We start from the raw sequence: 13,115 nt of genomic DNA on the forward strand, positions 1-13,115 counted from the left end.
TTTCTCTTTCTCTCTTTCCATCTCTCCCTCTTCCTTTCTCTCTCTCTCTCCCTCTTTCTCTTTCTTTTTTTCTCTGTCCCTCTTTTTCTTTCTCTCTCTTCTCTCTTTCTCTCACTCACTCTCTTTCTAACTAACTCTCCCTCTTTGTATCTCTCACACTTTCTCTCTCTCTCTCCCCCCTCTCTATTTCTCCCTTTCTCTCTCTCCCTTTCTATCTCTCCTCTTCATTTCTCTCTCCCTCTCTATTTCTCCCTCTTTCTTTCTCTTATTATATCGATCGGTAAAATCTTGTGTGCTGCTGCGGGCCGGTTAAAAGACCTCAGCGGGGCACATCCGGCCCGCGGGCCGTAGTTTGGGGACCGCTGCATTAGAAGGTCCCTTCCAACTCTGTTCTTTCTATTTCTATATTGCTTGAAGGGATGTACTGAATTCACTAGGAGAACACAGGGTTCACAGAAGGCTGACTTAGCACGTTGTCCCTCAAGGGTTTGCTTTGCAACCAGATCTTTCTTGAGAAACAAGTCATGTGACTTCCCTAGTAACTATGAGCCACCCAAGCACACAATGTCAAGATATACGTGCAGGTCCACAGCCTTTTTACCTACATAGATAACCTGAAATAATTGCAAGCTCGGAATTGACCCCCAGTCTGGAACCAACGCTAAGCAAACTCTCTTCTTCAACTTTAACCTAAGGCAGCCATTCTGACTGTGGGAAAAGAAAGCAAAGTTCGAACCAATCTCTCTGGAACCCATACCACATCTCGGACATCAACACCCTTGAAAACGTCCAAAGATATTTCACCAGAAGAGCCCTTCACTCCTCCACTCGAAACAGAATACCCTACGAAAATAGACTAACAATCCTGGGCCTAGATAGCCTAGAACTGCGGCGCCTAAAACACGATTTGAGTATTGCCCACAAGATCATATGCTGCAACGTCCTACCGGTCAATGACTACTTCAGCTTCAACCGCAACAACACAAGAGCACATAACAGATTTAAACTTAATATTAACCGCTCCAAACTTGACTGTAAAAAAATTACTTTAACAATCGAGCGTGGAACTCGTTCCTAAGAGGCCAGTAAGGGGCGTACATAAGTGCACTGATGTGCCTTACGTCCCCTGTCCAATTGTCTTTCCTTTTCTCATATATCATATATATTCTCTCCCTCTCATCAACTTCTCTTCTTTTTACTTACTATCCCTATATATATTACTTAATGTCTATTTTTTTCCATATGTATTGTATATTGGACAAAGAATAAATAAATAAACAAACAAACAAACAAACAAACAAATAAATAAATAAAAACCTGTGCCACAACTACCATCTACCAGTGGTAAAGAACTAATGGGATTATAAACCTGAGAAAGTAAGTTGAAAACAAACATGCCAAAATATTTTGGGACGTTCAAATTCAAACTGACAAGGTTTTGAAACACAATACACCAGACTTCCCGATTGGGGAAAAGAAAAAAGTGTGGATCATTGATGTCGCCATACCAGGTGACAGCCGAATTGATGGAAAACAACAAAAACGTAGCCGATATCAGGATCTTCAAATCGAACTACGACGACTCTGGAATAAACCTGTACAGGTGGTCTCAGTGGTAATCGGCATGCTGGGTGCTGTGCCAAAAGACCTCAGCTGACATTTGAAAACCATAAACAATGATAAAATCACAATCTGCTACTATCATACGAAAATACATCACACAGTCCTCGATGCTTGGGAAGTGTTCGACTTGTGATATTGTGATACGAAACCAGCATATCAATCATGTTTGGTGTGTATTACTGTTTTTTGTGAATAAAATAATAAAAATTACTCCTACTACTGCTACTACTACTACTACTAATGCAACAACGACTCTGGCAAAAACCTGTACAGGTGGTCCCAGTGGTAATCGGCACACTGGGTGCTGTGCCAAATGACCTCAGCCGGCATTTGAAAACAATAAAAACATTGACCCAAATCACCATCTGTCAGTTGCAAAAGGCCACCGTATTTGGATCTGCGCGCATCATACCAAAATACACCACACAGTCCTAGTCCCTTGGGAAGTGATCGACTTGTGATATTGTGATACGAAACCCAGCATATCAATCTCCTTTGCTGTGTATTACTGGTTTTTGTGAATAAAATAACAACAACAACAGAGTTGGAAGGGACCTTGGAGACTAATCCTTGAATACAGCTCATCTGTCTGGAACCCACACCGCATTTCGGACATAAACACTTTGTTGTGGTTAGCTCTGGCCCAGCTCCTGCCCCAAGGACTGTGGATGTGGGGGAGACATCCACATGCTGCAGGCCTGTTTTGCTCCTGGTTGGAATCTGCTGATGAAGGCTCCTCTGACCAAGAAGACATTAGTGACAGGGAGGAGGAGAGTGGGGCAGACAGCTCAGAAGGAGATCAATTATCTAACTCCTCCTTGGATTCAGAACAAGAGTTAATGATACAGCCACGCATGCGGAGAGCGATGCATAGGCAACAACAACTGAGAGATTATTATCAAAGAAAATGAGGCCACCTGTGGTTGGGTGGGGCTGTGATCATTAGTGAGGCTGCTATAAAGAGCAGCCTGTGAGTTTGGCCATTGTGGAGGATTATCTGATCGTTGTGTTTCGTGACTGCTTTACTGACTTTGACTTTTTGTGTGCTGATTTTCCCCCGCTTTGAAACTAAACCAGAGCAAAGTGTGTTACACTTTGTGAAAGAAGAGGGACTGTGAATTGCCTCACAGCTGCAAGCTAAGTATCCCAGAACTGATAAGGGACTTGTACAAATTACCAGTTTGTTTGGAGACCAGTGCTCTTTGCTTTACCAAAAGAGGGCTTGGTTTAAGCGACTTTTCATTATAAAGAACATTGTTTTGAATTTTCAAACACGTGTGTGTCTGAAATTTGTACCTGTGAATTTTTGGGAGGAGTCTACCAGAGAGCCCGACAGAAAACACTTTAGAAAATATCCAGAGATACTTTACTTAGAACAATGTTTCCCAACCTTGGCAACTTGAAGATATCTGGACTTCAAGTTGCCAAGGTTGGGAAACACTGACTTAGAAGAGCCCTCTACTCCTTTACTCTCAACAGTATACCCTAGACTTACAAACCTAGGTTTAGAAAGCTTAGAACTGCCTCACTTTAAACACGACCTAAGCATAGCCCACAAAATCATCCGCTACAACATTTTTCCTGTCACCACTACTTCACCTTCAACCACAACAACACACGAGCACACAACAGATACAAACTTAAAGCAAACTGCTCCAAACTCGACCGCAGGAAATTATTATTATTATTATTATTTATTATTATTTATTAGATTTGTATGCCGCCCTCTCCGTAGACTCGGGGAGGCTTACAGCAATTCTAAAAACAATGTATAACAAATCTAATATTTAAAAATTCTATAAAACCCTTATTTAAAAAGCAAAACATACACACAAACATACCATGCATAAACTATATAGGCCTGGGGGAGTGTTTACGAAAGGCAAGGAGGGTGGGGGCAAGTCTAATCTCCGGGGGGAGTTGGTTCCAGAGGGTCGGGGCCACCACAGAGAAGGCTCTCCCCCTGGGTCCCACCCGGAGAAGGCCAACTCTGTGGGACCTAACTGATTGCTGGGATTTGTCGGCAGAAGATAGTCCCAGAGACTTCAGTAACCGAGTAGTTTGATGCCTGGAACTCAATATTCACTATCATCACCTAACCCCCAAAACTTTACCCTCAAGACTTTCCCCCAACTAACCTCAGATTGTGCCCCCTTGTTCTTGTGTTCACTTTACATACATACATACATACATACATACATACATACATACATACACACACACACACACCATGGCTTAGGCATGCTTAGCCAGACAAATGGTTATCCAACATCATCTTAAAAACTTCCAGGGTTGGAGGACCATTCCCAACTTCCAATACAGTATAAGGCTAGGTGAGGCCTCCGTTTGCCTTCGCCCTCCGTCCCGGGGTTCCCATGGGAGCGCAGAGCCCGATTTTTATTTATTTATGTATGTATGTATGTATGTATGTATGTATGTATGTATGTATGTATTTATTTATTTAATGTTTATGCCGCCCCTCTCCGTAGACTCGGGGCGGCTAACAACAGTGATAAAAACAGCATGTAACAATCCAATACTAAAACAACTAAAAACCCTTATTATAAAACCAAACATACATACAAACAAACATTCCATGTATAAATTGTAAAGGCCTAGGGGGAAGGAATATCTCAGTTCCCCTATGCCTGACGACAGAGGTGGGTTTTAACGAGCTTACGAAAGGCGAGGAGGGAGGGGGCAATTCTAATCTCCGAGGGGAGTTGGTTCCAGAGGGTCGGGGCCGCAACAGATAAGGCTCTTCCCCTGGGTCCCACCAAATGACATTGTTTAGTTGACGGGACTTGGAGAAGACCCACTCTGTGGGACCTAACTGGTCACTGGGATTCGTGTGGCAGAAGATGGTCCCGGAGATAATCTGGTCCGGTGCCATTAAGGGCTTTATAGGTCATATGACAAATCTAATATTTAAAATAACTAAAAACCAAACATACACACAAACATACCATGCATTGTATAGGCCTGGAGGGAATGAATATCTCAATTCCCCCATGCCTCACGACAGAGGGGGTTTTTGAGGAGCTTACGAAAGGCGAGGAGGGTGGGGGCAATTCTGATCTCTGGGGGGAGCTGGTTCCAGAGGGTCGGGGCCGCCACAGAGAAGGCTCTTCCCCTGGGTCCCGCCAGGATCCGCTCCCCCCCCCAAACCATCGGTCTCAGCCCCAACCCCGCTTCCTCCTCCTCCCGCCCCGCGGCCGCCCGCGCGCGCTCTGACCTTGGGGCTCTGGCCCACCATCACGTCGGTGCAGCCCACCGGGTAGGCGCCCCTCCCGTGAGGCAAGCCGGCCGACTGGGTGACCCCCATCCTGGGAAGCCGCGTCGCCGAGACTCCCAGGCGGCGCGGAAAGAGAGCTCTGCAGCGCGGGCGGCCTCCGGGGAGGGCAAAGGCCTGAGGAGAAGTTTCGCTTCCTCCTCTCGCGCGCGCCCGCCTCCCGACCATTGGCTGCCTGAGGGGAGCTCGGGCCGCGGCCTCCAGGAGGGACAGAGGGAAGGAGGAGCCGGCAGGGACACAAAGGAGGAAGCGTCGGCGCCCGGAGAGTCAATAAGGGCTTGTATGTGGACTTTGGATCACATCTCCAGGGCGCGCGGCCCAACCTTTGCGCTCGAGTGGGTCGAGGTCTCTCTCTCTCTCTCTGTGTTGGAGTTCAGCCCCGCTGCCCAAAGCGAGATGGAGAATTGGTTTTTATTTTCCTTCTCTTTTTCCAACCAAGAGAACATTTTATGTCAATCGATCATAAAATCATATGTTAAAATGTCCTTCCTGTTAGTGACGACTTCACCTTCAACCGCAACAATACACGAGCACGGAATAGAGTCCAACTCAAATGTGAACTCCTGCCCTCAAAGTGTTGCTACAGAGCACTGCACACCAAGACGACTAGACACAAGAATAGTTTGTTTCCCCCAAACGGCATCACTCTACTAAACAAATAATTCCCTCGACACTGTCAAACTATTTACTAAGTCAGCACTACTATTTCTACTAGTTTTTTTCTCATCATTCTTATCATCCTTTTCCTCCCACTTAGGACTGTATGACTGTAACTTGTTAATATTGATTGCTCTCTAATTTTCAATTGCTCTCTAATTTCCTCATTGCTTATTTGGCCCATATGACAATAATTAAGTGTTGTACCTCGTGATTCTTGACAAATGTATCTTTTCCTTTTATGTACACCGAGAGCATCTGCACCAAAGACAAATTCCTTGTGTGTGCAATCACACTTGACCAATAAAGAATTCTATCCTATCCTATTCCCGGACTATCATTAAGTGTTGTACAGCATGATTCTTGACAAATGTCTCTTTTCTTTTATGTACACTGAGAGCATGTGCATCAAGAGAAATTTCTTATGTGTCTAATCACTTGACCAATAAAGAATTCTAATTCTAATTTTAATTCTATTCTAGTCTAGTCTATATTAAAGTCCATTCCATATTCTATTCTATTCCATATTCCATTCTATTCCATATTCTATTCCATTCCATATTCCATTCTATTCCATATTCTATTCCATTCCAAACTCACTGCAGAAAATGCGACTTCAGAAACAGAGGGATCAATGCCTGGAATGCACTACCTGACTCTGTGGTTTCTTATTATTATTTTTTATTATTATTATTTATTGGATTTGTATGCCGCCCCTCTCTGCAGACTCGGGGCGGCATACAAATTTTCCCCAAACTCCAAAAACCATTCCTAAGAGGTCTGTAAGGGACATGCATAAGCGCACTATTGTGCCTACCATCCCTGTCCTTCTGTCCTATTGTCTTTTTTTATCATTACTCTGCTTATGTTATGCCTATACAAACTACTATCCTATACTTGTTCAACAAACAAACAAAGAGGAAAAACCAGCAGCAGTTTTCTATGATAACCAAACCACACCCTTAATTGCCAATAGGGACAAGTAGAAATAACACTAGCACACTATCCTATGTCTTCCAACAATCAGCTTGGGTGGGTACAGGATGGGATTTTAAATTTCAGTTGCAATGTTTTATTTGTCTGTTGTTCTAATGTTTACAATTTTCCCCTCGTTCTATTACTGTACATTTTTATTGCTGTGAGGTTGACTGTAAATGTTTACACTGAGCTTTATGGAAATGTTATTAATAAACCAATCCAAGTAATAATAATAATAAAGTAGCTGAAGAAAACAACACTGTTGGGGTAAAACTTGCATCCATCTCTCTCTCTGTCTCCTTTCGCTCTCTCTCCTTATCTGTCTGTCTCTCTCTCTCTTCTTTCTTTCTTTCTTTCTTTCTTTCCTTCCTTCCCTTTTCCCTCTCTCTTTCTGTCTCCCTTTTCCTTCTTTCTCCTTTCTTCCCTCCCCTTTTCCCCGTTATTTTCTTCCATCCCCTTTTCTCTTCCCTTCCATTCTTCCTTTCCCTCTTTCCCCCTTCTTTCCAATTTAAGGCTACAATGCCCTTCCTGTCAACGACTACTTCAGCTTCAACCACAACAATACACGAGCACACAACGGATGCAAACTCAAAAATGAACCGCTCCAAACTTAACTGTAGAAAATAGGACTTTAGCAACTGAGTGGTTAATGCCTGGAACTCACTACCTGACTCTGCTTTCATCATCAAGCCCCCAAAAGTTTACTCTCAGACTGTCCACTGTTGACCTCACCCGATTCCTAAGAGGTCAGTAAGGGTGTGCATAAGTGCACCATCCCCTGTCCTAATGTTCCCTCTTGTCAGTACCCATCTTATATATATAACGTGGACAAAATGTACCCATCTTAAGTATATAAACAATGTTATATCTATGTATATTATTGCTGATAATGAAAAGGAAGAGGGATTAATATAGATCTATTTCGAGCTCATTATGCTCTCATCAGCTAGCCATACGCTTACTGGGATTTGAACCTGGGGAGTTTGCAGTTTTAACCTCTAGACCACAGGTTCTGCTCCTCTCAGCTTGTACCAGGGAAGAATTATATGCTTATTTCCCTGTTGAATCACCCTAGTATACCCAAATACGGGAGGGAGCATACTGCTTCCTTTTTGCCTCTTGGCCTCTCCAGGGGCCATATCCAAAACAATTAAAATTTTATAGCCGACAAACTATATTCTATATTTGTAACATATTTTTGCTGATAATGAAAAGGAAGGGAGACTAGTATAGATCTAATTCAAGCTATTTTGCTCTTATCAGCTAGCCAAACCCTTATACAGTGTTGTGGTTAGCTCTGGCCCAGCTCCTGCCCCAAGGACTGTGGATGTGAGGGAGACATCCACCTGCTGCAGGCCTGTTTTGGCCCCCCCCGGTGGAATCTGCTGATGAAGGCTCCTCTGACCAAGAAGACATGAGTGACAGGGAGGAGGAGAGTGTGGCAGACAGCTCAGAAGGAGATCAATTCTCTAGCTCCTCCTTGGATTCAGAACAAGAGTTAATGATACAGCCACGCATGCAGAGAGCGATGCATAGGCAACAACAACTGAGAGATTATTATCAAAGAAAATGAGGCCACCTGTGGTTGGGTGGGGCTGGGGTAATTAGTGAGGCTGCTATAAAGAGCAGCCTGTGGGTTTGGCCATTGTGGAGGATTATCTGATCGTTGTGTTTCGTGACTGCTTTACTGACTTTGACCTTTTGTGTGCTGATTTTTCCCCACTTTGAAACTAAACCAGAGCAAAGTGTGTTTCACTTTGTGAAAGAAGAAGGACTGTGAATTGCCTCACAGCTGCAAGCTAAGTATCACAGAACTGATAAGGGACTTGTACAAATTACCAGTTTGTTTGGAGATGAGTGCTCTTTGCTATACAGTATACCAAAAGAGGGCTTAGTTTAAGTGACTTTTCATTATAAAGAACATTGTTTTGAATTTTCAAACGTGTGTGTGTCTGAAATTTGTACCTGTGAATTTTTGGGAGAAGTCTACCAGAGAGCCCGACAGAACATACAGTATATGTATGTGTGTATGCATCTATCTATCTATCTATCTATCTATCTATCTATCTATCTATCTATCTATCTATCTATCTATCTATCTATCTATCTATCTATCTATCTCATAAATGAACTGCAAAATTCCAGAGGAACACTAGATGGCAGCAAACTCTTAGATGGGCACTTCCCTGCTGCCATCTATTGTTCATGGAGATTTTCACAGTCCAGAAGATCTTGAAGTCTAATGAAGACTACACACAGCACCAGGGTAGAAGCATCCAGAATTCATTCCAACTTTCAGACAGATTCATATTTTTCATTCAAGGCAAGAAAACAAGCAACTAGAATAAAAATCTTGCACTGTCTGTCACTACTTGCCCTTGTTTTATTGGGCATTAACTTCAGTGCATAAGAAACAAAGTGCAGGGGAGAAAAAATAAGAGATAAAAATTAGTGTCAATTCAATATATCTTTGGGAGTTTTAAAAATGCCCAGTGCAGATCCAGGGCCTCAGTTCCCCAATAAAACATTCCTGGAAGGTGTTTTTTCTGTTTTTTTCAGACAAATCCCCTCTTGTTTATTGCTGCTTTTTGTAAAGTGCAATACACATGTGCAAAGGTGTTTCTCTAGCTTTTCATTTATCATTTCTCCCCTCCTTCCTTACACCTTCAATCGCTGAGGCCATTTAAAATTAAACAGACCTAAAAGGAAGGTTTTAAAATAAATCAAAAGACCAACATTTTTATTACTCAGTCAACATTCCAGGGCACTTTTTATTCTCCAAGTGCTTTTAATGGATGATTGATGGCTATGGCTCTTATTTCTTCTGTTTTATAGAGATTTATGACACTTGGGGTCATAAAGGAGTGTGTAAAAATCTTACATGTGCAATATATTGCTGGGTATAATGGTTAACTTCTGAATTTGATCAGGACTGCTGTCTGATTTAATTATATCCCCCGCCCAGAAATGGCTTAATAGAATTTTCACACTGAGGTTGGTAAACTGTCAAATAAATGGTATGAAAATGCTATAAATATACACAGTCATGATTACAATGTCCCTATTGAAAGGGTGGGTGGGAGACAGCTGTAATGCAGAAATCTTTATGTCAGCCCAGAGTCATCTGGTAGGGGAGATAAGCAGCACAGGAAAGAAAGGAGAGAAGGAAGAAAGAAAAAAAAGGAAGGAAGGAATGAAAAAAGAAAGAGAAAAAGAAAGAAAAAGAAAAGAAAGGGAGGGAGGGAGGAAGAAAAGAAAGAAAAAGATAAAAGAAAGAAAAGAAAGAGAAAGAAGACAAGAAAGAAGGAAGGAAAGAAAGAAAGAAAGAAAAGGAAGGAAGGGAAAAAGAAAGAGAAAAAGAAAGAAAAAAAAGAAAGAAAATAAAGGAAGGGAGGGAGGAAGGAAGAAAAGGGAAAAAAGAAAGAAAGGAAAGAAAGAAGGAAGGAAAGAAAGAAAAGGAAGGAGGGGAAAAGGAAAGAGAAAAAGAAAGAAAAAGAAAAGAAAGAGAGGGAGGGAGGGAGGAAGAAAAGAAAAAAAGAAAAAAGAAAAAAAAAGAAAGAGAAAGAAGGCAAGAAAGAAGGAAGGAAAGAAAGAAAAGGAAGGAAGGGAAGAAAAAGAAAGAAAGAAAAAGAAAAGAAAGGAAGGGAGGGAGGGAGGAAGAAAGAAAAGAAAGAAAAAGATAAAAGAAAGAGAAAGAAGACAAGAAAGAAGGAAGGAAAGAAAGAAAGAAAAGAAAGGAAAGGGGGAAAAAAGAGAAAAAGAAAGAAAGAAATAGAAAAGAAAAGAAAGGGAGGAAGGAAGGAAGGAAGGAAGAAAAGAAAAAAAGAAAAGAAAGAAAGAAGGCAAAAAAGAAGGAAGAAAAAAAGAAAAGGAAGGAGAAAAAGAAAAGAAAGGAATGGAGGGAGGGAGGGAACAAAAGAAAAAGAAAAGAAAAGAAAGGGGAAGGAAGGGAGGAAGGAAGAAAGTAAAAAAAAGAAAAGAAAGAAAAAGAAAAAGGAAGGAAGGAAGGAAGGAAAGAAAGAAAGAAAATTAAAGTAAGAAACCAATGCCATATAGAACAGAACTACAGTACTTTTATTGTACAGCTAGTTATATGCAGATCATTTAATTACCGTATTTTGGGGAGTATAAGATGCACCTTTTTCCTAAAAGAGGCTGATAATTAGGATGCATCTTATACTCTGAATGTAGCTTTTTTTTTTTAAGCTTTTCCCCCCCACAGCCCTAATTAGCTGCTAACGATCTTCCCAGCTCTTACCTTGCAGGCTCTTTCAATTGTTTCTCTCTGTGAATAATGTTTTCCAAGCCCTAAGTCTTTGCAGGGTTTTTTTCATTGCTCCAACTTGCTCTGAGTAAGTTTCTTTCCAGCCCTTTTCAGGTGCTAATGATGTTCCCAGCTCTCAGGGGCTTGCAAGCTCTTTCATTGTTACTCTCTCTGAAAAAGATTTTATTTAAGCCCAAACCAGGGGATAAAATAATGTGCTGAAACTGAGCAGACTAAGGACGCTAGCCAGATGGTAAAAAGATTGTTTTCCCTATTTCCCTGTCCAAAAACTAAGGTGCGTCTTATACTCTGAAAAATATGGTAAATCTGCTGCATTTAAGGCAGTAAATATAATTATTCCACTGTATTCACTTTTCTTTCCAACCTTTTAGAAATTACAGTTCGGTGGTAGCTTTTGGAGAGTTTGGGATTTGTACACCATCCTGGAAATGTTAATTGCCTACCTCTATTTTATAGATTGAATAATAAAAAAAGAATAGATATAGAGAGAGATGGAATATTCTAGCTCTCTGCCGCCCTCTGTTGGTCACCTAGAATTTTTTCTCTCTGCCGAATTGTAGTAGCCAACTTACAATTTTCAATGGAAAAGATTCTCAGGCAAGGTTCCATTTCACTAAATTAAGCATTCTTGAAGGGCCAAGCCTAGTTAATACAAGGATGGAAGATGAACCAGGAAATCCTCAGGCTGGTGACACTAAGGAGTTGAAAAAACCTGAACGGTGGTAATGGAAAACTGCATTATTATTATTATTATTATTATTATTATTATTATTATTATTATTATCAGCATAGGCAGTAATGAGCACAGCTCCATTTTCGCTACTGGAACAGCAGCCCCTCCATTCCGGGAACTGCCCATTACTGCCTATGACCATTGCTGTGTCCCAAGGTCAGGGGTGGGTTCTATTTATCTTCCCTACCGGTTTGAGGTTGCACTGGAAGTGCAGTTTTTGCTGCACATGTGCCCCATCATTCCTGGGTTAAATTGGATTTGTGCCTGCGCAGAGCATTATTAACTTCTCAATTGCAGTGATTCGCTTAACTACTGTGGCAAGAAAGGTCGTAAGATGGGACAAAAACCTCATTTAACAAATGTTTTCACTTAACAACAGAAATGTTGGGCCCAACTGTGGTCGTAAATAGAACTACTGTACCATCTTGATGTTTCTCAATCTTCACAACTTTAAGATGGTTGGATATGAACCCCCAGAATTCCCCAGCCAGCATTCTCAGTGTTGACGTCCATCCATCTTAAAATGTATTAATATGCACCTCCCTTGTGATTCCAGGTTACAATGCCTTGGTCTTTTCAGCCTTGAAAGACGGCATTTAAGGAGTGACTTGATGGAAGTGTATAAAATCATGCATGGGATAGAAAAGGTGGATAGAGAAAAAATTCTTTTCTCTATCACACAATACTAGGACGAGGGGGCACTCCCTATAGCTCATAGGTAGGAAAGTGAGGACAAATCAAGGGAAATATTTCTTCACCCAGAGGGTCCTTGGTTGATGGAATTCCCTTCCAGAAGAGGTCGTGACAGCTGTCAGCCTGGATAGCTTCAAGGCAGGATTAGACAGATTCAGGGATGCCAAGTGTATCGGTGGTTATTGAAACGGATGTCCATGTGCCGCCTCTATGTTGGTTGAGGCAGGCAGGATTCCCTTGAGTACTATTTGTTGGGGGTCAAGGGAAAGGGAGGGTCTTGCCTTCTCTTTCTGCTCAAGATCCCCATGGACAATTGGTGGCCCACTGTGGGATACAGAATGCCCTACGTAAGCAGACTATCAATCCTAGGTCTTGAAAGCTTAGAACTACTACGCCTAAAACACGATCTAAGTATTGCCCACAAAATCATATGCTGCAACATCCTGCCTGTCAATGACTACTTCAGCTTCAACCGCAACAACACAAGAGCACGCAACAAATTCAAACTTAATATTAATCGCTCCAAGCTTGACTGTAAAAAATATGACTTTAGCAATCGAGTTGTCAAAGCGTGGGACTCATTACTGGACTCAGTAGTGTCAACCCCTAAACCCCAACATTTCTCCCCTAGACTATCCACGATTGACCTCTCCAGGTTCCCAAGGGGTCAGTAAGGGGTGTACATAAGTACACTAGCCTGCCTTTCATCCCCTGTCCAATTGTCTCTCCTTATCTCATATATCATATATATTTTTTTCCTTTCATATATCTTCTCCTCTACTTTTATATCCTTTCTTTATATATAATACCTCATGTCTATCCTCTTCAATATGTATTGTGTATTGGACAAAATA

At 41.7% G+C, this 13,115-nt stretch overlaps 1 protein-coding gene across 1 annotated transcript in view; it reads right to left on the minus strand.

The window, feature by feature from the left end:
* Nucleotides 1-5,112, minus strand: part of PAFAH2 (platelet activating factor acetylhydrolase 2) — a 36,568-nt gene extending 31,456 nt beyond the window's left edge. The window contains exon 1 of the mRNA XM_070764836.1: nt 4,859-5,112. Coding sequence (XP_070620937.1) covers nt 4,859-5,083 — 225 coding nt within the window. The 5' untranslated portion in view covers nt 5,084-5,112. The remainder of the gene's footprint in view (nt 1-4,858) is intronic.
* Nucleotides 5,113-13,115: the final 8,003 nt, after the last annotated feature.

The sequence above is a fragment of the Erythrolamprus reginae genome, chromosome 11 (genome assembly GCF_031021105.1).
Source record: "Erythrolamprus reginae isolate rEryReg1 chromosome 11, rEryReg1.hap1, whole genome shotgun sequence".
Classification (NCBI taxonomy): Eukaryota; Metazoa; Chordata; class Lepidosauria; order Squamata; family Dipsadidae; genus Erythrolamprus; species Erythrolamprus reginae.